At 40.9% G+C, this 26,631-nt stretch overlaps 1 protein-coding gene across 1 annotated transcript in view; it reads right to left on the bottom strand.

Moving 5' to 3' along the window:
• The window catches only part of ascc3 (activating signal cointegrator 1 complex subunit 3), a 626,361-nt gene that overhangs the window by 546,750 nt on the left and 52,980 nt on the right, over positions 1–26,631 (bottom strand). The window contains 2 exon segments of the mRNA XM_034173960.1: positions 4,635–4,752; positions 11,637–12,205. Of these exon segments, the coding sequence (XP_034029851.1) occupies positions 4,635–4,752; positions 11,637–12,205 (687 nt within the window).

Genomic DNA, 26,631 nt, shown 5'->3' with positions numbered 1-26,631 from the left:
TCGTCTGACTTTCACAAAAAGGCAGGAGACGTGGACATCAGCACATTCCACTGTTACAGGAGTTTTTTTCATGGAAAAAGAAGCGGATGAATGCGCCACCATGCTGCTCATGGCGCGGGACAAAACAACCTCGGTGTTGGTCTCACAGGACGGCTTTGAGATGGCTTTCAGACGGATTCCGGTTGCTTTCCAGTCATGTGATTATCTGATTGTAATTGTGCATGAGCTGGACATGCCCCAACATGTCCCGTGAGGCTTCATCACGGCATTGCTTTGCGCCATGCTGCTCCACCACGCGTCTCCTCTTTCCATAACAAAAGCTCCTGTAACAGTGGAATGTGCCGTTCATTTCTAAACTGGACGCTATCTTGATGCGGTATGTTATTTGACTAGCACAGGAATTGTGAAAAGAGTTCCATGCGTCGCGGTGGAGCCGCATGGCACAAAGCAACGCCGTGATGACTCCTCACGGGACATGTTGGGGCATGTCCAGCTCATGCACAATCACAATCGGATAATCACACGACTGGAAAGCAACCGTCTGAAAGCCATCTCAAAGCCGTCCTTTGAGACCAACACCGAGGTGGTTTTGTCCCGCGCAATGAGCAGTACGGTGGCGCATTCATCCCCTTCTTTTAGCATGAAAAAAACTCCTGTAACAGTGGAATGTGCCGAAAAAGTGCTGATGTCCACGTCTCCTGCCTTTTTGTGAAAGTCAGACGACCTCCCGGATCAACAAAGCCTTCACGTTGAAAATGATCTGGTTGTTTCACCGGGGTCTGAGCATGTCAATCGGCGCTGGGAGCGTGCCGCGCTCTCAGTAGTTGTGGGCCGTCCTTAAAGTGGCAGTAACACTCCGTAATCTGTTTAATCCCCATAAAATCGTCCCTGAAAGCCATATTAATTTTTCGAACGGTGTCCACCTGGAGGTCTCTCACAGTTTCTGGAAAAAAATTGATGCAGCAAAGCTCCAAATCGTTCAGACATTTATTTGCAATAAAAAAAAACGACGAGAGGGTTGGACCAGTGCTCACACAAAGCCTGCTCACAGGCGAATGACGCAACCGACAGGCGTGACAAAACTCACGCATGCGCACGAAGGTTCAAGCTTGGCTGACGCAATCACACGTGATTCAAATCCATATGGTTTTTGAAAAAAATAAGGTCGGATACTTTTCTCACAGACCTCGTATTTGCCATGTTTAGTAGAGAAGCTTGAATCTTCGACTGGACTGGGTTGCTTGACGTGAGGACGTTTCGCTTCAAATCACAGAAGCTTCCTCAGCTAAAATTCTTGCTCTGGAAGTCTGACTTCTGTCTGACTCTTGTAGAGAAGAATAAAACAGAAGCCAACAAAAGCTGGAGTTTTAAACCTAACCAGACCCCTCCTACTGAGAGGCAGACTGCTATAGGCTAGTGACTAAACAATAGCTCTAATTAGCAACTATTGTGCTCTAGTTAGCACACCTAATGACAGGACAGCTGTCCCTCTAATGATGGGATGGATGCCTTTCTGATGGCTCCCTTGATGACGTGAATGACTCATTACCATGAACAAAAGACTAAAACTCCTTTGACATGAGTACCCCATTGTAGAGCAGTTATTAAACAAAGTATACTATTACTTGCTGGAGAAGACAAAAGAAATGAGTTTAATTATTATAGTACTGTGCAACAAATTACCTTACCACTAACCACTAAAGTATGACAGGGGCTGCTGTGTCGACCCCTAAAGGAAGCAGCTGGTGGAGGTGGAAGAAGAGGCACCATCAAGAGCGACAAGCATGGCACTTCAAGTAATGAAGTTATTCATTAAGCTATTGAACAGTTGGTGCTGTTGGTGCTGTGACACCATACAACACAGAGCAAACGTGGCAGTTTTACCTTCTCATATCTGCGTCATGGATTTTTTTTTTTTTTTTTTTTGTACAGCGTTCACTTTTATTACCCATAATACTACTGTGTTGTTGCTCGCTGTCCCTGATGCCACTGTATGTGATATACTCAGGGTCGGTGCATGCAAGATTCAAACAATGTACAGCATTTCTGATCAATGTCAGGCTGCGAGATTTGGTTAATTTGATTCTGAATCCATTATTTGCCACTTTTATTGTAGTTTGGACTAAGAGTGAATTCTATGGAGTTATGGGGTAAACGCATCAAAAATGGTGACAAAAGTCGATTTCAATTTGGACAGGGGTCAGGTTGCTCCAATTAAGGTAAACTGTGATGCAAATTATTGGTTAATAGGTTTCTAAAAAGGAAGAATTTGTATCATCTGTTATGCTTAATTATCACAATATGTGGTAACGTACATCACAGAAGCCAATGGCCATCAACCTTGTTTGACCATTACATTGGAGACCAAGCATTCAACACAACAATTCAATTTATTAATCCTATTACCTCAACCAATAATTTGCATAACATCACTGCAGCAAGTTTAACTTTTGACCCCTGTACAAACTCATATTGACCTTTGACAACATCTTTGCCGTTTTTCCCCCCATAACATAATTACATACACAACATTCAGTCATTGGTTGTCCAAACTATATCTTCTTTGGAATCCTTATGGTCATACAACTAGTGTGGGATACTTCTCAATATTACTGGAGCATTTTTAAATTTAGACCATTGTGTAATCCTTTATCGATTCATACCTGGCTACAGTTACCACTCTGGGATGGATATTACACCTTTTTAAAGCCCTATGTAGACAGGTGACAAAACATCACATCAAAGAGGTAGTGACAAAACTATCTGGCCCACAGACTAATATGCTCCTGCTACAGTGATGCATTTCACAATCATGTTTTTTATGCTTAGTATTTAACAGCGGTTACAGTGTAATTGTGTCCTTGGTACCTACAGTACTACTGATCCTGCAAGAAAATGTGTATCATCACATTTTCAGAATTTTGGTACCGATTTGGTTCCGAAGTCCTGGTTGTCATGATATGCCTAAAAAGGGGACATTAAAGTTACGGCTTAAAATAAGAAGACAAGTACAACTGTACAAAATTACAATGCAATTATTTCCAAATTTATATTAGGAAGTATATTATAACTCAGTGATTCCTAAACTTTGCCTGCAGGGCCCCTCTTTTGTAAATAAGAATAATTTGAGCTCCCCCCCTCCCATCACCACCACCACAAGCATGCTTTGCCTAACTCCACTGAAATTTAAACAACTGCAAAACTACAAGACTGCAACTTCTTATTGAACAAAAAACAGTGACAAATCACAATTACAGTGGTATTATGAAAAGTGATATGCATCATGTAACTTCATTTTTCTCTGTTCTGTTCGCAGTGCTCAAGCTGTTGCCAGATAAAGGTGATGGTTCCAAAATGGCTAAAATGCATGCAAAACTATATATAACTATAAAAATTAATAACTTATTTTACATATATATATATATATATACATATATATATATATACATATATATATATATATATATATATACATATATATATATATACATATATATATATATATATATATATACATATATATATATATATATACATATACATATATATATATACATATACATACATATATATATACATATACATATATATATATATATACATATATATATATATATATACATATATATATATATATACATATATATATATAGTGGATTGGTAACAGTTGCCCGTTCTTTGCTTCTCATGAATTTAGATAATGTATCTGTAAGGTTATATTTATTATAGATGCAACATCTCATCATAATCGATCAGATGCCCTGTGCGCAATGGCAGGCATTGATAGGTTGCACAAGGTTCATGACTAGCACAAAATTGATGTGTGCTAGAAATTTTGAACATTTCAAAATTTTCTTTGTACACTGGCACACAGCTGTGCACAATTCACGCAGTTTTCTACAGTTGATGACATTTACTTGCTGGTACACAAGATTGCGTACCAGTGTGCGGATCAAATTTGTGCAAGTGTCAAGTTGCCTTTACAAAGACATGCAGATAGGTTGAATTGGTGACTCTAAATTGATCATAGGAGTGTGTGTGTGTGTGTGTGTGTGTGTGTATATATTCACACGTGTGCAAATGTGAATGTATTTGTCCATCTATATGTGGCCCTGCGACAGGCTAGAGCAGACCTGGGCAAACTGCGGCCCGGGGGCCACATGCGGCCCTTTGCATGTCTCTGTCCGGCCCTCATGAGGTCTGATTATTATTACATATATGAAAAATGTCAAGCTTGTGTGTTGCAAATCATTAGAGAGGTTTATTTACGTATATTTAAATATTTACACAGGGTTGGGTAGGATTACTTTGAAGGAATACATGTGGATTACATGTATGTATGTACATACATTTTGAATACTTGTAATCTGATTACATTTCAAAGTAATCCTACCCAACCTTGTATTTACATATTATTATAATAATAAAAAATACCTATAAAAGCTATTAAATAGGTAATTTTGTGTAAGATATGTAATGGGAGACAGCCAAGTTATCGATGGTGTGGCCCTCGGACATAATTCAGGTTCTCTATGTGGCCCCTTGTAAAAATTAATTGCCCACCCCTGGGCTAGAGTCTGGTCCAGGGTGAACCCCGCTTCATGTCCTATGACTGGTGAGACAGTTTCCAGTACCTGTTGGGTAGCCAACCCTGTCAGGTGGGATTGTGAGGAGTGAGTCGACTATATCTGCCCTTCGCTGAAGGAGCGTGGAGATCATTTCCAGCCCCTCTGGGCCCAGAAGCTCAAATAGCTGGAGGAAGCAAGAAAGAGAAGGCAGAAAAATCAGTAACCGTAAGCCAGAAACACAGTCAGGCGGCAGAAAACGAACACATGCAGCCTACATATACAAATATGCACCCACATCAAATGGCTGATCAACACCCCCAAACACGCTGTTAGTGCACAGACCGAGCACCTGCTAATTACCATCCGCCTGCTGCCGAATATGCTGTGCCACTTAGCCTCCCAAACACAGCCACCTGGCACTTAACTAGTGAGGGAAAAACAAAAACAGCAGCAAGAAGAAGCTCTGTGCACAGCTCAACCAGACAATTACAAACAGGGTGCAGGCAGGGCTGCACAGACACGCCTCACTACCACAGCTCACCAGGAGCACAGTGAGGAAAGATTTTGTGCATTAGGATTTGAAATGGGTGGTCTGGGCGGCTGAGGGTCTGTCATTTGAAACGGTCACAGTAGTGTTTTTTTCAGGGTTGGATCTGTGGATGGAAGCACTACTTACTCACTCGCTCAGTCTCTCCTCTCTTGGGAAAGCAATAGACAGCACAGCAGGGAGCTAAAACAACAGACACACTTTGATGGCAGGTCAGCCATCATCTTTGCTGGAGTTATCTCTGTTCTCTTATGGTGGTTCTGAGGTTTCTGGGAACATTTCAGTTTTATTAGAAATGAGTGATCTGTATGTTTGAGTTTGTGGGCAATGCAGAAGAGTTGAGTGTTGGTTATTTTTAATGTCTTTGGAGTGGAATGAATGTGCTGTGTAAGGCGTGGTCCCTCCGTCAGATGACTTCTGTAGTTAGCCTTGCAGCAGCTGCAGCAGCAGCAGCAGCCCAAGTCTGAGCCATTAACTGCATCGTAACTGTCTACAAAGCTACAGGTCAGAAAGCTGAATGTGTGTCCTTTGGTCCTCTGTGATTAATGTTCAGCAAAATCGACTTATTTCCACTAGGTAAATGGGACTTCTGTGCACATCACAACGCTTGTAAAAACTGCCCTTTCTCCATCCTTCTCTCTCAGCCACTGAATCAGAAGTGTTTGCACCTGGTATGGTGGCTGAGAAGTGCAAATCAACCCACTCTAAAAGCCTTAATTGTGCTCTATTTAATTATGTCTGGTGAAACATTTTTACACTTATAAATATTAAATAAATTAAGAAGTTGTTAAATTGTTTAAATATACTTGATGATGTTGGTAAATCAAAGTAAAAATGATCAGTATAAGTAGACCTTTCCAAATATTCGGAATGAAATTTACCAAACAAGTTAAGGATATTCCAAAAATATAATTTTTTAACCAAATGCTATTTTTTTTTTAATGAAATAAACTTAAATAATAAATGTAAAGTTAAGGTAAAATGAACTATTAAAGGGGATAGAGAATCAAAATCATCTTTTTCATGTTTTTGGTGTTAGTTCAGAGTCTCCCCACTGTGGGGAATACACACGAAGTGCCAGCAAGTGTCAGAACCTCTGTTTCAAGTATTTCTCCTTTTTTGAATTGCCGCCAGAAAATTGGCCAATCCATGTTTGAGGGAAACATTGCGTCACATTTTCACCAATAGCCCCCCCCCCCCCCCCCCACCCCACACACACACACACCCACCCACACCCTTTCACACACGCCCCTTCGAAATTAATTATTCATAAGGTTGTGCCCACCCATTCATACCACTGGAAGAGGAGCAATGGCGAGCTACAGGTGTGCCTTCCCAGGCTGTCATAGCGGACTACGATCTTTACATATTCTTCCCACGGAAAGCAATGTACGTACGTGATCAATGGCTTTTATTCATTTTTAACCGCATCCCCAGAACATACAACCGCCGACTATTTCTTTGCTCTGCGCATTTCATGGGGGACTGTTTCACAAACCTTGCACAATTTCGAGCTGGCATCAGTTGGCATTTAATATTCAGTAGAGGGTCAGTTCCGACTTTGCGACAAAATCAACCCCAGCAATCAGTACAGCCTGTGAGTATCATATTTTCTTTTGTTTTACATTTGTTTTTAAATTTATTTCAGATCGTTTTTTTTTTTATTATCATTATTATTTTGTGACTGTACTTTATGTCACAGTCAGCCTCTGGCTGACTTCATGTTGGTGGGCGAGGAACAAGATTTATCACTCAACAGCAATGTTGAAAAGTGATCTGTTAAATAAGTTAGTGAAGATTACTGTTGTCTCGTTTTCAGAGTGGTTTTCAGGGTTTTCAGTGAGAGCAAGAGCAGCCAATGAAACAACGGCAACCGATCAGTGCCAACACCTACGTGCATTTCATAATGAGGTTGCCAAATAAGCTCCGAAAGGGCAAACGACGCATTCTAAACCCAGCATAGTAACATAGCTGTTTCAGAGAGCCTTTTAGGAAGGTTCTGAGCCATTACAGACCCAACCATTTTTTTTGGGGATACATATCACATCACAGAACAAGGATTAATGCCCCATTCAACCTCTCTCTACCACCTTTAAAGTTTTAGGCATTTCATTTGTATAGCCAACTCAATCAATAAATTGAATGTGTTTCAAAGATTTTGTTAAGGCAGTATAGCTGTTTCCTACTGTGATATATACAAAGCCACTGAATGACTTTTTAGAGTGAGTGAAAACTGAAAGTAAAATAGCTCAAACACCAAACACACCTACTTGTGAAGTTTGTCTGTTTTCCACAACTGTGGTACTTTTGTCACTGTAATTAAAGATGGCGCTATTAAATGTGCCATAAATGTGTGTCAAAAATGTGTTATTTTTCACGTCGCAATGGAGCCTTTAAAAAGTAGGGTAAAAAAATGCAGTTTAAAAATAGAATAAATTAAAAACTTGTGAAATTGTTTAAATATACTTGATGTCCTTGGTAAATTAAAGTAAAAATAATCAGTATAAGTAGTCCTTTCCAAATATTCTGAATGAAATTTATCAAACAAATTAAGGATATTCCAAAAATATAATTTGTTAACCAAATGCTAATTTATTTCAATGAAATAAACTTAAATAATAAATGCAAAGTTACGGTAAAATTAACTATGAAACTTTTAGGCATTTCATTTGGTATATCCAACTAGAGCAGGGGTGGTGGCCATGTGGTTAATGCGCTTGGTTTCAGTTCAGAAGGTTCTGTGTTCAAATCCCACCCCTGCCACATTTCTCCATGTAATGTGGAGTTGTGCCAGGAAGGGCATCCGGCGTAAAACCTGTGCCAATTCAACATGCAGATCCACCTTGGATTTGCTGTGACAACCCCGAGTGCAAACAAGGGAGCAGCCAAAGGGACTTACTATTTGGTATATCCAACTCAAACAATAAATTGAATGTGTTTCATAGATTTTGTTTTGGCAGTACACTATATTTGTTGTTTAGGCAGTATAGTAAGTAAAAAAGCAAAAGGACTTTTCAACAAGACTAGTCAGTGTACCACTGACTTCTCATTTGTCTGTTGTTGAACAGCCCACAAATTTTCATATATCGCCATGATATTTTCACTGTAGATTCATATCCTGATAGGTAAGAACTGATTCAGTTTTCAAGGTCATAGGTCAAAGGCCAAAGTCAAGAAAAATCCCTATCTTTAACAATGAACAAATTTTCAAAAATTCGTAACTATCAAAAGAGATTAAATTTCCTTTACATTTTAGAGTGTCACGTTATCAACTGACAAAGTTTGATCTGGATCTGATCCAGATTTCAGATTTTGTAGCCATTTAAATTTAACATTGAAACCCCATTTAATGTATATTTTACATTATATCTTAAACGTGTCCCAATCACTCTCATATTTGAAAGTGAGGGGCAGACTGGCACTCACTACTGTCTGACGAAGTTTGATCAGGATCCAGGGCCTCATGCACAAAGATTTGTGTGGATCATGAAACTGGAAAAATGTTAATGGGAACTACAAAGCGTGTGCATGTGAGGCCGACATGCTGCGAGCGCAGAACAGCACGCACACACTGAAGTTAAAAAAGTGAGGCGCGCCTCTGCTGACAGTGAGACATTCACAACTTGCACACGTGTTTATTAACAAACACTGAACACAGGAAGCCTGTTAATAAGCTCTGCAGCTCTCACCATCACACAAAAAAAGACTTTAATAATAACAATAAACATATTTGATTGCACACATGCCCAAATGTGACAGTGCCGGTTTACATTCAGAACAATTACACGAATACACTATTTACACAGCAAGCAGCCAGCTACTGTGCATCGTGCCAGCCTCCAGCCTGATGTGCATTTGCACCTCATATATAATGTGAGCATGTGTGCAGTCTATAGCTGTGATCACATTAGGAAAACCGGCTCTCGCTGCAAATGGCGCTTTAATGTTGGAATGTGATGTACCTGATTGACATTCGAATGATTGCGTTCCACACAGCTGACATGGTTCGGCTCAAGGTTAACTGGGGCACTCCTGACCGATTGGCCAGCTCACGCTGGAATGCCCCTGATCCCAGGATGCCCAGCGTGGTCAGGCACAGACAGCCCCTGGGTCCTCTCCGTAATGCGCTCTGGGCTGACCACAGTTCTGTGTGCAACTCCAGTAACAGTGGCTTTAAAGAAATCGGTGTATGAGCCAATTATCGTCATTTGCAAGTAAATCCATGCATTCCCTGAATACACGTTCACATCGGATTGCACCATTTGCAAGGTCCTCTGACAATACTAATGAAACCACTGTTAGTGCCATTTTATGCATCGCTTGCTTTTATATCCATGCTTTTATATCCATCCACATAATTGCAAACACGTGGGTGTGTTAAATGTTCATCTGTGTGTCTCTAATGAGTTCTTGTTTTCACACTATTAATGGTTCCCTGTGTCATCTCTATGTGTCAGCGATGGCACAATAGCTGTAGAAACGTGTACGTCAGCTAGTGTTGACGGAGGTTTGCGTTGTACGAGCGCAGTGCTCTACTTAACACTTGGATGGGAGACCTCATAGGGAGACCCAGGGGCTGTGCTTGTTTCTCTGGGTAAGACTGGACTTTTGTCAGGAAGGGCATCTAGTGAAAAACACATGCCAAATCTCAACACAGCTCTGTACTGACTCCACTGTGGCGACCCTGAAGCAAAAACAGGGTAGCCAAAAGAAAAAAAAAAAAAAACAAACAACAAGAAGTAGATTTTAATTGTTTTGTGGTTTTAATTTTTTTGTTATTATTTTGTGATCTTGGGATCGTTGTTTAAAGTAGACCTGCATTGAAATGCAGTCAGATCTTTGGACCAAAAAATGACATATTTACACATAAGATCCTTCTGAATGTAGTAAAGTAAATCTGCAAGCCCAGATCTGTCATTCAACGGAGAAATCTTCATTTAAAAATGACAAATTTACAGCTAAAATTTAGCCCTCCGCAAAACTGTCATCACATCCGGGATGCTGCTGAGACGTCAGGGAAAAGACCCTATCCCAGTATGCATTGCGCGCGCCAACTGTAATTTGTGGATTTACATCAGTTTGCATCTGCACCTTTTTCTTGTCTTATACGGAAGAATCTACTTTTTTTTAAAACTTCATATTGTCTTGCGGCACGTTTGGTGAGTACACATTTCTTTTATTTGTGCTTGAAAATTATTTTGGGGGACTTTTTCATATGCCTGTTTGATTGAGTGGTGTCGCATTGAAAATCTACTGTCTTTCGCCTCCGGTGTTACCGTCGCGGGGTACGGAGGCGGGACCCGCAAAGAATCCAAGTCGTTAAAAAGATAGAAACCTCTCTCAGCGGCCACGGAGCTCTGCGGCTCCGATTACCAAGACGTGCGGCGCTGCGGATTTTGCCGCAAGAGGTCTGTCCTTGCAGCAACAGGTGTCACCGGCCGCTCCACATCAAAACAGCGAGCGTAGTCTCTGGACTTTTGCCAAGTTGGCTGCACCTCCATTCAGTAGACAGGGACATGGTGCCGGCTGCACAGCAGACACGGGGGCGATGTGAGTGGCCCGCTTCAGCGTTTACCGAGCACGCAGACTCAGTAAGCGCAGCGGAGGCAGAGAGCGAGGCGTCGGGGAAGAACGTCACCTGCTGTCGATGTCGCCGCTGATCTGAGCATGCAGAGCTGTATCTCACATTCACTGCAGCTTACTTTTGGATGCTGAAACCAGGATGTGTATAATAGTAACATTACTAACAGATAAAATCAATTTCAATGCGGGATCGGACTGAAGGCGCGAGCGCTCCGTCTTCTGCTGGACGTCACTCCAATGACCCAGATGTACAAACAGTTTTCGCTGAGGGCAAAATTTTAGCTGCAAATTTGTCATTTTTAAATGAAGATTTCTCCGCTGAATTACAAATTTGGGCTTGCACATTTACTTTACTGCATTCATAAGGATCTTATAAATACATATCAGCTATTTCTTTCTGAGATCTGACCACATTTATTTCAATGCAGGTCTACTTTAATGTTGTTCTGCAGCTACATTCAGCACTTTATTGATTTTTATTAATTTAAACTGCTTTATAAATAAATGCATTATTATTATTATTATTATTATTAATTTGTTCACCTGAACGCAATCCTGCACCTGCAGTGTGTCTCCAGAATAAAGCGGAACGTAATGTCCCACACAGACAGACAGACAAGCAGACACACGTTACAGTTAAAGGCAGCTCGTAACAATGAAGGAAAAAATAGTTTTCATTAAAATGGTTGAATGGCTACTTTCAAAACAAAACAACAACAAAAAATTGAGCAGTTAGAACTGATATACTGTAGCAACAATTCTATGATTCTAGGCCCAGGGATCCTGCCCTTCGTGCAGCTTATGACTGTTGTTCTCGTAAACTGGGTATAAATGCTCGGAATGATTGGTCTGGGAATGCTTGAAAGCTTGCAGGTTCACAAGAACAATTTATTACATGGAATAACCCATCTTTGAGGAGATGCTTCACAAACACAAACCTCATTCTGCAGCTCATCATCACTCTTTTGGGAGGCCAGCATTTCAAAGAGGGAGGTGCACAGCTCCTCCGGGCTGGACGAAATTATGTTGACTCCATTCAGGTACTTCTCCACCTCGCTTCTAAGGATGCTTCCGTCTGTAGCGCTGTCTGAACTGGGCACTTCTTCCTCCCTGGCAACCTTCCTCCCACTGTGCTGGCTGTTTAAGAAATGGCTGAAGTCTAGATTCACAGTCTCCTCAGGAATCCCTGAATGGGACAGGTCCTCCAGCGGGTCCAGCGTGTAGCAGTCATATGAGAAGCTGATGTTGTGGCCAAAAGAAAAACGTTGCTGAGTGTTGTGATGAAGGCTTTGGGCACTGATGAATTCCTCAACCCGGGATTCTCCCAGTGGAACCACCAGCTGCGCAACAGCAGCACAGGAAGCCTCAGCTGCAGAGCAAGGAAACGGACCAAACATCTGCTTAATAGCCCGGGTCTCCTCAGTGCCAACGTGGTCTTTGTTGTGAAAGGTCTCAAACAGGAAGACGGCAGCACTTTCAATGGCTTCATGACCGCTTTCAGTCCCCACTGAAAACAATCAACAACAGAAGAGTCAACAGAATGATTCCACCTGAAGGGACAGCTAAAGAGGGACGCACTGGCCCATTTAATGACGATTATCACATCATCTCATTTGCCATTAATGAGAGCCAGACAGCAGTCTCTTTTGTTTTATGACAATTAAGTATGTGCAGTGCACATTCATAACTGAATGCTCTGAGCTGTGCAGCGCTCAGCGTGAGCTCACCATATAAACTCTCTGCACTTCATTTAAATATTTCAAACTATTTATTCTTAACCAGGACTGCACTTAACAAAAAGGAATACAGAGTAATTGACCAATTAGAGGAAAAATATCAGAGAGACAGAAAGGGAGAAGAAGGTTAGAGAGGCAGAGAAAAGCAGAGACAGAAGAAAAGGATTTAAACCAATTAAAATGCTCTAAAAGCATCTGAGTCGGCGCAGAGCAGAACAGCTGCTTTCATCCTCTCCTGGGTGCATTTAAGAGCAGCTCTTTATTACGATCCAGACATGTGCTCAGGTGAGGTTTCACACACTGTGCTGGACACAACGAAAACAACAAACGCTACTTGAAAGAAAAGAAAGTTAAACTGAGTGTGTGGATGTATGAGCAGCACGGAAACTTAAGAGTTCCTTCAACATTTTTGAAGTTCAGTTAACACATGAAGTTCGTTGCACAGAGACATTTACAAAGTACACCATGAGGTATCACACACCTGCTCTTACATATAAAACATGGTTTCATGCATCCCTAAGTGATATCAACTTTTAAAAGCATATTTACCAATACGTTGCAAACATGAGCTGCTGTTAATCATATTAACATGAAAACAGTTAATAAAAAACAAAACAACTTTCTAACTAAAATGCAACAAAAGAAATAAATAAATCTGACAAGTGTATGGTTACATGTCCAAGCAGTATTGATTGGTTGTCTTGGGTTTTCCTGCTAATCAACAATTTTGAATGTTTTGTAGTTCTGTTGAGAGATGACAGTTTTGTTTCATTTATACAGAATTAACATTTAGAGGTCACTGTAAGCATGAGGTCAGGTCAGGGAACCTGTGCTGATGCCACGCATCTCTACAACAACCACATCAATCCAAATGTAAAGCAAGAAAGAAGGGACAGGAGCTCTAAACGTGTGGACGTTTGTTCTTCTACCAAAAAGTGACCTCATGAATCCATAAGCTCTTCCCAGGCATCAACTGACCTTGAGGCTGAGGACGCAGAGATATGAACCTTGCTATTGTGATAAGGGAATGTTTCTTCAACATTTTCACAGCAAACAGATACACTTCTGATGGCCAGTTCCAGGAAGTCATTAGAAGTCTGGATGTGCAGATACCCAGATAATGTGACTCCTCACTCAACTTCTCAAATACTGGAATCAGGGCATCCACTGATACAGCAAAGGTCACAACACCATGTGAGAAATCAATGACAGTAAATATTTTCTCACTGAAAGAGCCACCAGTCTCCACATTTCTACCTAACAGCCAGTCCCTGCATGCACTGAACAGAGTTGGACCCAGAACACCCCTGACAAAAGCCAACATTGACTGGGAAAAAAGTCAAAGACTCTGCTCACACTCTGCAGAATACTCACAGTACCTGTGTAGAGGCTATGATGTCTAACAACTTGTATGGGATCTTGTGAATTTTCAGGATGTCCTTGAGAGCAGCCAGGTCAGACATTTTGTAAACATCATCATAGATTGCCAAGAAGAATAAACAATATTTCCAGTTGCATGCATCTGGCATGGAAAGCCAGACCACTATGGTCACTGACTGGCAAGTAACCAGGGGTGAATCCAAATAAGAATAATACAAGCCAACACCTTTCATGGCACAGACAGCAGTGCAGTGCCCCTGCCATAGTTGTAATTCAGGCAATCCCCTTTCTAATTTCCTTTCAATAGTGGGATGACAAGTTCATTTTTCCAGTCCATGTTACCACTCTGCCAGATTGAAACAAAGAATGTTTGCAATGCCAGGAGAACAGCATCTTCATCCAGCTAGAAGCCTGCTGCCTCTCTTGACTTGGGTGGGTTGCAGTTAAGGAACAATGCTTTCCATCAACAGCGATACCTTTGAATATATTATTTCACCAGTGTTACAAGCTGCTCTTTATGGAGATGCAGTGGATCAGCCACCTGAACCAGCTTAAACTGGACAGTACAGCTGAAGCATCCGTGCCATCACCTGTTGTGACTGTGGTGGGATGAGGTCTACGCAAGGTAAGGGTCATTCAACCACAATTGGTGACTCACCAACTCACACATTCAACAAACAAATTCCTCCTTGTCTACCCCCAGGGCCATCACAGACCACTTTATCAGCAAAATATACATTTGCTTTTGGGTGCCTGCGGTTCTTTGGGGTCACCACAGCAAAAGCTCCTCAGCTGGTATAGCTCTACTTTGGGACTTGGCACCAGTTTTATGCCAGATGCCCTTCCTGAAGCAGCATCATCTGTTTGTGATGCCCCTGTTGCTCTTAAGCGGTCCCCCAGACAAGTACTAATCAGGGCAGACTCTGCTCAACTTGCACACAGTAGGAAGGCTGCTGCTTTCTCAACTTCTCAGCCTCGAATTTCTGACAAACTGTATAGTACAGCTCCTCTGGATGACATTATGAGTGCTCTTAGTTTTCAAACAACTCCTCCTGTGGACATTGGCACCTCCAATACAATCCCCAACAAACTTTACGGCATGGACGTGAAAGAACTTCCAAATTACATGTGACTAACCAGTTGTGTTAGAGTCCTCAGGCCAGACAGCACACAAACCTCCACAAACACATTACTGACATTTAGCCAGATTTAATCTTGGACATAATCCACAAGGGCTGCTAAACCAAGTCTGTGATCAGAGTTCACAAACAGAGCACTTCTACTTACTCTACAATTCGAAAATGCCCAGTGTCTTCCAACAAGAATACGATCAATTTCCTTATTTGCACCACTGGTAGTAGAACACCCCCTCCAGTGGGTCCACACTGAACAGTGAAACAGAATCCAGCAACTCATAGCCCTCAACGTTTTGCAAAGTGAAGGAGCACTGAGCCATTTTTACCATATCCACAACATGAGCATCCACCCCATACACAGGGGAGGTGATGGTCTAGTGGTTAAGCTGTTGTGCTTCAGACCAGAGGATCTTCAGTTCAAATCCCAGCATGACCAGAAAATCACTAAGGGCCCCTGGGAAAGGTCCTAGTCGCTCCCGGTATGTAGTGAGTACCTTGTATGGCAGCAGCCTCACATCAGGGTGAATGTGAGGCATTATTTTTTAAGCATCTGATGCAGATGGAAAAGCGCTATATAAATGCAGTCCATTTATACATACAGTTGCGCTCAAATGTTTACATACTCTGGCAGAATTTTGGTTTTCTGGCCTTTTTTTTTTTTTTTTTTTTTTTTTTTTTTAAGAGAATATGAAAGATTACAACAAAAACTTTTTTTTTTCTAGTCTGGTTAGTGGTTGGGTGAGGCCATTTATTGTCAAACAACTGTGTTTACTCTTTTTAAGTCACAATGACAAGCCTAATCAAAAGTTTACATACCCCAGTTCTAATACCTTGTATTGCCCTCTTTAACATCAATGACAGCTTGGAGTCTTTTGTGGTCATTGTGGATGAGGCTTTCTGATGCTGAAGCTGCCTGAATTGGAAGCTGTCTTGGAATTTATATACATCAATTATGAAGAAATACAAATAATCTGTAGGGAGTAGACAGTTCTCAAAAACAGAGTGACTGTGCAAGAAAGAGAAGAGTGAAGAAAGCCACCAAGACACCCAGAAGAAGTTATAGGCTTCTCTGGCTGTGATTGGAGAAAGTGTGAACAGTGCAAATTCTACATTTTGCACCATCACTCTTAGCTTCATAGTGGAGCAGGACATTCCTTCACCAAAACAGATCAAATCTAGGCTTGCATCTCAGATGTACCTTGCGGCAAGCTAAACTTTCAGGTGTTCTTTTTCAGAAAATCCTCCTCTGTATCACTTCATCATGGAGCTGTATAACTGGTGTTATTTATATTCTCTGAAAAATTTAACCTATAGTACATGCAACAATTTGATAAAATGACTGCTGCAAATTCACACAATGCATTCAAACACAAACGGTTTATAATTTTTCACAACACACCAAAAGTACTCAACACAGTTTCTGCTGGGAGGACTTTAACTGACGAATCATTTGGCACATCTCAATGCAACGCTGTACCAACTTTATTTGCTCTATTCATGATTTCATACTTACATGAGCTATTTTAATGTTCTCTTAGTTTATTTGCAATGCAATGAAGAGCACAAGTCAGTTAAAGTCTTCCTGACACAAACTTTGTGTCGTGAGTACTCTCATTATGTTGTGAAAATCAACAGAGTGTTTGTGTTTGTGAATACTGTCTGAATGTGCAGCAGACATGCTAACAAATTATATTGTTACATGTGCTGTAGGTTATACAGTATTTGTGTTCTGTGCAGGGCTGCAACAAAGGATTATTTGGATCATCGATGAATCTGATGGGGTTTCAACACGATTAATCGGATTAGCGGGGAATTTTTTAAAAATATGTCAAGGGAAACAATTTTTCTCTCCTTCCATCACTTTATTTAACAAAATAACATTATTTGAAATCTTAAAATACTTGAAAATCAACAAATCATCAAATGTCCCTTGGCTGTTGAAATATAAAATAATAAAGAATAAAACAGTTTATAAGAAAGAACAATAATAATTATTTCAAATGGCATTGCTTTAACAAAGTGCTGAGTTGCCATAAAACAACACTGAAACATATAAATGTTATAAGATATATGGTGAAAAAAAGAGGTATTTTTGTTGCTGCAAATGAGCAATTAGCATGACCAGTTAACCATAAAACCTAAATCAAAAACTGTAGACTGACTCATATGTGCAACATTCTCTGTATAACTTGTAAACTATGTGGACATTTCACAATGACACATGTGACTCATGTCTCTTTCTCTAAAATTGTATTATAGCATTATTAGTTATCATTACTATTATTGTTGTTACTATTATTAATATATAAATAAAAATAAATTTTAAAAAAATTAAAAAATCATCATTTATAATACATTTGACTCTTTTACAACAACAAATGCTGAGCCATTAATTATTATACAGAAAACAAATACACAAACATGCTGAAATGCCAGCAGCTAACTTTAACACTGAAAACGCCAGAGACATGCTAACGCGTTAGCATCGGCGTTAGCATAAAATACATCTATCAACTGTTTCAGAAGACCATAACAGGTCAATTTAACATAAAAAGGTGAATATTCCTCACACACATATACTCGTTAGGGTTTTAGTGGGGAAAAATTAAGATAAAGTGAAATAAAACAAATTAAACCAACGAAGCAGCAGCTCGAAGCACTCCATTGGTTCAAGATTCAAAGCAAAGCTCGGTTGATTATATGGAACAAACGAAACATTTGCAGTAAAACAAAGTTATTTAGTAACTATTCGATGACTAAATTAGTTGGCAACTATTTTAATAATCGATTTTAATTGATTAACTTGATTAGTTGTTTCAGCTCTAGTTCTGTGTTTGCAAATTTTGTTCAATTTGTGAAACCTTTAAATGCACACCTCAAATAGATACAGGTGGGTTTTTTGTATTTGTAAATGTTTTCTGCATTTCCAAGTAATGTTTTAATTTGGAAGTGTTGTGGCCACTTACATGGCTCCAAGCAAACAAAATTTTTTTGACTGAACATTTTCTGTGAGTGGATGGCCTATGCGCACAGCACGAGCACCACAGGTGTAAGGTCCCTTAGGGGAGTCCGGGGGCATGGTCCACCAGGAAATTTTGAAAAAATAGTGCAATTTGGTGCATTCTGAGAGCACTTTGTTCAGTTTTTCTTGGTTTAAAACACATTGGTATTTGACTGTTATACTGGCATAAAATATGGCTCAAGTCTTGATTTCATTATAATTTATTGACTCTCTTGTATGTATTATCTGTCATATGTTTCCACAAATGGACTGACCGTCTGCATTAACTGACTTTAATTCTGCTTTCACTCTAAATTGATCAAATTCTGTGTCTTACAAAACAAATCAATAATTGCATCCTTTCTCTTAGTAAATAATGCATTTAAAGACATGATAACTATTGCCAATGAAGTCTTTTGACACCTGCAAGTCATTTAAAACTGATGCAATATTTAAAATCATGTCGTTGTTGTCCATTCGGCTGCTCCTGTTTTGTTCGGGGTCGCCACAGAGGATACAGCCAGATCCGCATTTGTATTTGGCACAAGTTTTATGCCGGATGCCCTTTCTGACGCAACTCCAGTTTCACTTGGAGAAACACACGCAGCTGCTGGTGTCCCAAAGAGGTCTCCCATCAAAGTACTAACCAGATCCTGCACTTCTTAGCTTCTGAGATCTGATGGGAGCAGGCTAACAGACTGCTTGTAATATTTAAATCATATAACCGCAAAAAAAAACAAAAACAAAACAAAAAAAACAAAAAAAAAACCCACCAAAAACAATAGTGTAACATCAAAATAATCATTTTAAAGTTAATGAAGTCCATGTTTTTTTTTTGTTTTCAGCCGGTAAATTTAGTCTCTATTTGCTGTTTCGCAGTTGTGAATCTTGCACTCATTCAGGCGTCAGGAGCTCAGCACTCACAATGTGAATACACCTCGTGAAGTATGGACAACACAACAACGGGGCGCAGCAGAAGATCATCACAGTGCTACACCTCCTCTAGATAACCCTTTCAACTTGGGAGAACGTGTCAGAATCATAATCGTCCGTGAACTCGCTAAATCAATGCCATCCACATCCTAGCTTTGCCATTGTTTACATGCGCTGTGAGACGGCGGAACTCTGCTGGCGCCGCAGTGCATTCCGGGAAGCACGGGGGTCACCAGGGGTTTTATGGGACACGCTGAAGTACAGAATGATGTGCTGTAGATTACTTTATATTATATATATATATATATATATATATATATATATTATATATATATATATATATATATATATATATATATATATATACACACACACACACACTCAACAAAAATATAAAAGGCAACACTTGGTTTTGCTCCCATTTTGTATGAGATGAACTCAAAGATCTAAAACTTTTTCCACATACACAATATCACCATTTCCCTCAAATATTGTTCACAAACCAGTCTAAATCTGTGATAGTGAGCACTTCTCCTTTGTTGAGATAATCCATCCCACCTCACAGGTGTGCCATATCAAGATGCTGATTAGACACCATGATTAGCGCACGTGTGCCTTAGACTGCCCACAATAAAAGGCCACTTTGAAAGGTGCAGTTTTGTTTTATTGGGGGGGGGGATACCAGTCAGTATCTGGTGTGACCACCATTTGCCTCATGCAGTGCAACACATCTCCTTCGCATCATCCATGAAGAGAACACCTCTCCAACGTGCCAAACACCAGGGAATGTGAGCATTTGCCCACTCAAGTTGGTTACGACGACGAACTGGAGTCAGGTCGAGACCCCGATGAGGACGTCGAGCATGCAGATGAGCTTCCCTGAGACGGTTTCTGATAGTTTGTGCAGAAATTCTTTGGTTATGCAAACCGATTGTTTCAGCAGCTGTCCAAGTGGCTGGTCTCAGACGATCTTGGAGGTGAACATGCTGGATGTGGAGGTCCAGGGCTGGTGTGGTTACACGTGGTCTGTGGTTGTGAGGCTGGTTGGATGTACTGCCAAATTCTCTGAAACGCCTTTGGAGACGGCTTATGGTAGAGACATGAACATTCAATACACGAGCAACAGCTCTGGTTGACATTCCTGCTGTCAGCATGCCAATTGCACGCTCCCTCAAATCTTGCGACATCTGTGGCATTGTGCTGTGTGATAAAACTGCACCTTTCAGAGTGGCCTTTTATTGTGGACAGTCTAAGGCACACCTGTGCACTAATCATGGTGTCTAATCAGCATCTTGATATGGCACACCTTTGAGGTGGGATGGATTATCTCAGCAAAGGAGAAGTGCTCACTGTCACAGATTTAGACTGGTTTGTGAACAATATTTGACGGAAATGGTGATATTGTGTATGTGGAAAAAGTTTTAGATCTTTGAGTTCATCTCATACAAAATGGGAGCAAAACCAAAAGTGTTGCGTTTATATTTTTGTTGAGTGTACACACACACACACACACACACACACACACACACACACACACACACACGCTAGATTGGGTAGACCACGAAGTCAGAAGGATATCCGTCTCCCTAATGGAAGATCACTGACAAGGTTTGAGAATCCACATTTAAGTTTACGTCAGGTTGCCAGAAAGGTTCCATTCAAGAGCTGCAGTAATTACATCTGGTTGTCTGCTTAGTGAGCTGATAATTGGATTTTGTTAATCTGAGCAAAGTAAGGCTGCAATTACTTCTCACCCAATGCCAGTTAGAGCTGCATTAGTAGCTTCAACAAACTAAAAAAGTATTTTGTTGACTCAGATCGTCTTTGATGCACCCATTAAACTGTGAATGAACATCAGACATCATTCTCTGTGACACGTGGAAAAAGGGATGAAATCAAGCAAAAGGTTTTCTTTACACCACAGCTACCGTTCTATTCAACCAAGTTTTTTTTCCCCCGAATAATAATTGCATCAGTTGAACTGAAAATGGTACGAATCTGATTAAGTACTGCTGCACATGAATAGTGCTTCTCTTGACATGCTTAACTGTTAGTATTTACAACCTGCAAACCAATCCGCATTCCATGACCATTCAGACAACTAATACTGGAAAAGATTTCAATGATGGAAAGTAAAGCAAAATCTCTGTCGCAAGACAGCAAGTCGGGGATACGGACCAAAACAACAGAGATATGAACAGAGATGATTTCTGCGGTGTGAGAGCGCATGATGGAGAAAAGGGTTGAGGCGCAATAAACTTGTCACCTCTAAACCTTACTGTGATTGTTCATTTTAAATAGCTGACAACATCACAGCTGTTCTTATTAATAAGCTCCAATTCTGTTCATGTTGTCAGAGGGCCTCCTGGTCATAAAACAGTTTGAGTGTTGCAGTGTAGGGATTACAGCTTTTAAACAATTTTAGACTGTAACTACTCCTTCAGGTGCCCGAATACAAAAACAAATTACGTAATGTGAAAGAGAATAAATGATCCGTCATTCATTCATTAAGTTTCTACACCAGCTTACTCAAAATAAGGGTCGTGGGGGAGTTGGAGCCTCACCCATGAGTCACTGGGCAAGAGGAGAGGTTCATCCTGGACAGGCCACCAAGCCATAACAGGGCTGACACAGAAACAAACACATTCATGCTCTCACCTATGGGCAACTTAGAGTCACCAATTCACCAAAACCACTTGTTTGTGAAAGTGGGAGAAAGGCGGTGCCCCCAACACAAATCCATGCAAACAAGCGAAGAACCTGAAAATGCCACACAGAAAGGACTAGGTGGGTTGGGAACCCAGGACCTTCTCGCACTGAGGCAACAGTGCTAACCACTAAGGTACTGTGCTACCAGTGATCTGTCAGCTTTGCTGAATCACAACAATGTTGATTTAAAGAACAGAAAAAAAAATTAGTTTTAGCCAGTTAAATCTCTGGTGACTTTTTTTTAGGGTCCAAGCACCATCCATTGCTGCTGTGAAGGACCCCTTTGCTTTTTTTGTGGATTTTAATTTACAGGCGTAATAAAATTATTAGACAGTTTAAACCAGGGGGAGTTGAAATGTGAAATTTACAAGTTTGATAGAGGACCAGGTCATCTATTGGAGGGAGATGTGGGGGCAGCAGAAGACAGCTATAATGCAATAAAAAAAATAAAAAATGGACAAAAACAACTTCTAAGGACTTCTGACCAATGAGTTGCACATGTGAAAACTTTAATCACAATCGCATATGGTCATAGGGTACTGCTCAGACTTTGCATCTGTCTGTGCTCAGCATAAGTCTAATCCTATTACTACCAGGGTCTTAAAATTCACAGGGAACATTCTTGGGACACAGACCTTGGACAAGTTCAAAGACGGCTAACCTTGACCTATTTTAAGAGGTCAAAAGATCACATTTGGTTTCTTATTGTAATGCTCATATGGCCAACAACATAAGTCCAGTCCTATTACTGCCATGGTCTTCAAACTTACAGGGAGCATTCATGGACACAGACCTGGGACAAGATCAAAGATGGCCAACCTTGATTGCTCAGCTGCGTGTTTGTGCACATATCAGCTGACTGCTCAGTTGTGCGTGCGAGAGGCTGGATCAAATGATCACTCAGCTGCATGTGTGTGTGCTCATAACCGTTGAATGGTCCACTGCACATGCGTGAGCCTGGAACAAATGATTGCTCAACTGCCTGTGTGTGCTCATAACGGCTGATCGCTTTGCTGGTTGTGCATGGGTTTACTGCAATGCACCACAGACTGCTGGCTATTACCGGTTACAACGGCTGTGGGTGTGCACATCAATGATCTGATGTCCATAACAATCTGATCACATGCATCACATGCACTACAGTGATGCGATAGTCCGGGTACCCTGGTTTACATGTAATCAGTCCATGGGTTGGATGTCATCTGAAATCCAGCAGTGAGACACGGTCTTCAAAACAGAGGACCATAGCGCTTGCTCTGCCATGCCCCTCCTCTTACTTGCCTTACACCCAGACCTCGGGTGGCAATCAGACCACATACATATGACATTCGAGGTGCATTCTGCCAGCATTGTGGGGTTTCATGCTGTGTTCTGTCACATTTTGTTTCCTGTATTTATGCTCATATGGCCGAGGGTATTTTAGCATTTAATGCAGCATGACTCCAGACCCTGTTTAATGGTGGAATGGAAAAGTTCATTTTGAAGTCATGAAATTTTAAATGTGTTTTAAACAGACAATACGAGTCACTTTACATTTAAATAAAGGTGAATATTACATAAATTTGTGTTGGTGCAGTTTTATTAAGTACACTATTGTGGAAATTGCGATAACTGAAAGAAGCAACAATCTCCCATTTTGACAACACATGGAGGTGCCACTTTATTTCTCTTCGTTCCACACAATTCATGAATCTTTTATAACAGCTCAGCCCCACCCATTAACCTCACAGGAGTTCTGACAGGAAAAACACCACACGAAGCTGAGACAGCTTGTCATATGCACAGCAGGAATACACATTGCCAGTCACCCACACAGAGGCCGAGACGAGAAACATCAATATCACACCTCGGCATGTTAACAACTGCAGAACAGAGGACACACTCAACCCACCAGTGGCAACACGGTGGGTATCTTTGCACTGGCTCCCTGTCTCTGTGAGAGCAGATTTTAAGGTTTTGTAATTGACTTATAAGGTTGTTCATGGACTGGCGCCATCTTATCTGGCTGATCTGGTGGAACTCTACGTGCCGGCCCAGGCTTTGTGGTCGCAGGATGCGGGACTTCTCTGTGTTCCCAGGGTGAAGACGAAGTCAGCAGGTCAAAGAGTCTTTTCGTATCGTGCACCCACCCTGTGGAACAGTCTTCCTGCGACCGTGAGGCAGTCTGAGTCTGTGGACATTTTTAAGTCAAGACTCAAAACCTATTTTTATTCTTTCTTATGGATAGTTTTTATTTGTTTTATTCTTTTACTTCTGTTTTTATTTATGTATTTGAATTTTTTATTCATTTTTAATTATTTATTCAATTTTATGTTGACTTGTTTTATGTAAGGCGCCTTGAGAGGGCTTTTGCTGTGATTTGGCACATTATAAGCTAATTAAATTAAACACTGTGGTATGTGCTTCGCACATCTGGGCTTGTTACCACATACCAACAGGAAACACACTAGGTATGGTGAATTATGTCCATTACGTGTTCAATGTCCACCACACTATCTTGATTTTTATTAAATTTTATGTTTTCTCTATTTAAAAACGGTTTGGTTAATACTTTTCATAGATAAATCAATCAAGGTACCTCATCCACTGCCAAAAATGCTTCTGAATGCAGCAAAATGCACAAAAAAAAAAACTATTTTTGGATCTTGGCCAACTTGTTGTGCACAACAGAGATGCAGCTAAAACATGTTTAGTCCCAAATACATAAGTAGACGTATAAGGAAATATTACAGGTCCAAGCACCCCCAGTACTATGGCAGAACCAGAGCTCGCCCAAACACAGCACAGAAAAGCAAGTTTCCTTTGCATCTCGACTGGTTTGTTGTGCTGCGCTGCACAACCATGATGCAAGTAAAAACATGTTCAGTCCTAATCCTAAATGAATAAATAATGAACAAATTAAATAGATTTACAAGCAAATGTTATATGTCCAAGCACTCCTGGCACTGCCACAGAACCAGAGCTCCCCAAACCATGGCCCCAGAGAAGGATATGGTGGCATAAATCATGATGCTTCTTCAACCCTGAAGGCCCCAAGTGGCCAAAAGAGAGGGGACAAAAGGGTAGGGTGTTCAAAATGTTATTGTATGTAGGCGACACATAATTAATTCTCACAGTTTAATTTATGTGCATGAGCTAAATATTTAATTAATTTTGGCAGTGTACATGGCATGTATATTTCTCAGCAAGCCAGTATTCTCTTACTCAAGTGTTCCAAAATGATTAAAAAAAACACAAACTAAATTTAAAAACCTGTGATTACCACTAAATTGTGTTGAACAATATGAATGTGACTTTAAATACTTTCAGAGAAAATCAAAAGCAAATTTGAAGCATGTAAGCCAACTTAAAGAGTATTCACATCTGCTTTATGGCCACCGAGTGACACAGTTCTACCTAATCTGGCATCTCAAATTTTTGTTTATTAAATAGTATACTGCCAAAATTGTTTGGCTGTGTGTGACCAGACCATGAGCTACAGACATTATTGCCATGCTATAAGCCAAGGTGATGGCGTATGATGAGCCTTTTTTTTTTTTTTTTTTTATACACAGGCTGGACACGGGAAAAAGCCTGAATACGTTATTTCCAGGAGATACGAGGTCTGTTAGAAAAGTATCGGACCTTTTTATTTTTTGCAAAAACCTGATGGATCTGAATCATGTGTGCTTGCATGAGCAAACCTTGAACCTTCGTGCGCATGCGTGAACTTTTTCATGCCTGTCGATTGCATCATTTTCTGGTAAGCAGCCTTTGTATGGGACGTGTGCTCTGCGCTCGGCGGATTTTCATTCCAAGGAAAAAGACGGAACGACTGGAGCAGCGCCACATCAAACTTTGCCAGAAACTTAGCGACAGCCAGGTGGAAACCATTCGGATGATTCAGATGGCTTTCGGTGACTTTTCAGTCGTGTGACTATCCGAGAAATTGTGGAAGAGGTGGGCATGTCACAGCATGTCCTGTGAGACTTCAACACGGAGGCGCTTTTGCTCCGCCGTTAGCAGCAGCATGAATTTCACAGCCACTCTTTTCATGGCCAAATCTTCTGTCACTGTGGAATGTACCGAAAAAGTGCTGATGTCCACCTCTTCCGCAATTTCTCGGATAGTCACACAACGGTCCCGCATCACCACAGCGTTCACTTTGGAAATGATCTGTCATTTCGGCATGTTGATGGCCGACCGGAGCGTGGCTCGCTCTCCACTGTTGTGCGGACGTCTTTAAACCGGTTGTACCGCTCCTTAATCTGTGTGATGCCCATAGCATCGTCACCGAAAGCCGTCTGAATCATACGAATGGTTTCCACCTGGCTATCGCCCAGTTTCTGGCTAAATTTGATGCGGCGCTGCTCCAGTCGTTCCGTCTTTTTCCTTGAAATGAAAATCCGCCGAGCGTACAGCACACATCCCACACAAAGGCTGCTTAAAAGAAAATGATGCAATCGACAGGCGTGAAAAAGTTCACACATGCGCACGAAGGTTCAAGGTTTGCTCATGCAAGCACACGTGATTCAAATCCATCAGGTTTTTGCGAAACAAAAAAAAAAAAAAAAAAAAAAGGTCCAATACTTTTTTAACAGACCTCGTAATGGACTTTTTATCTAATCATGAGAAAACTTTGTGAGGATCTCCGCACACCGGCTGACGATCGAACGCGATCCGTGCGTGGGGACTCCTTTGGTGGAGCAGACTTTGGAAATCACAAGTGGATGACTGTTCAGGTTTTTTTGTTCTTCCCAGTGAAGCTGGTAGGGTTTATTTTTAATTTTACTTTGAGTGTCTGTCTTGACGTGAGACCGTTCTGCACCGGAGCAGCGTGCACCACACTTGCACAATGTGCACAGTGGAAAGCGACTGTTTTTACCGTGACTGCATCAAAATGAACAGTTATCACTTAAAAACGAGTCATAACACCACAGCACATTTATGTAAACTTTGTAATTAATATGTGGTTCCATTTTTAGCGTTAGCAGGATTCAAGTGTGCACCAAGACGTTTTCCTGTAAGAAACACTCGGAAATGTTATGATTTCAGTGCA

This window comes from Thalassophryne amazonica, chromosome 7 (genome assembly GCF_902500255.1).
Source record: "Thalassophryne amazonica chromosome 7, fThaAma1.1, whole genome shotgun sequence".
Lineage (NCBI taxonomy): Eukaryota > Metazoa > Chordata > Actinopteri > Batrachoidiformes > Batrachoididae > Thalassophryne > Thalassophryne amazonica.
Note: the sequence above shows the minus strand (reverse complement) of the source record. Positions and strands in the feature narration are given on the sequence as shown.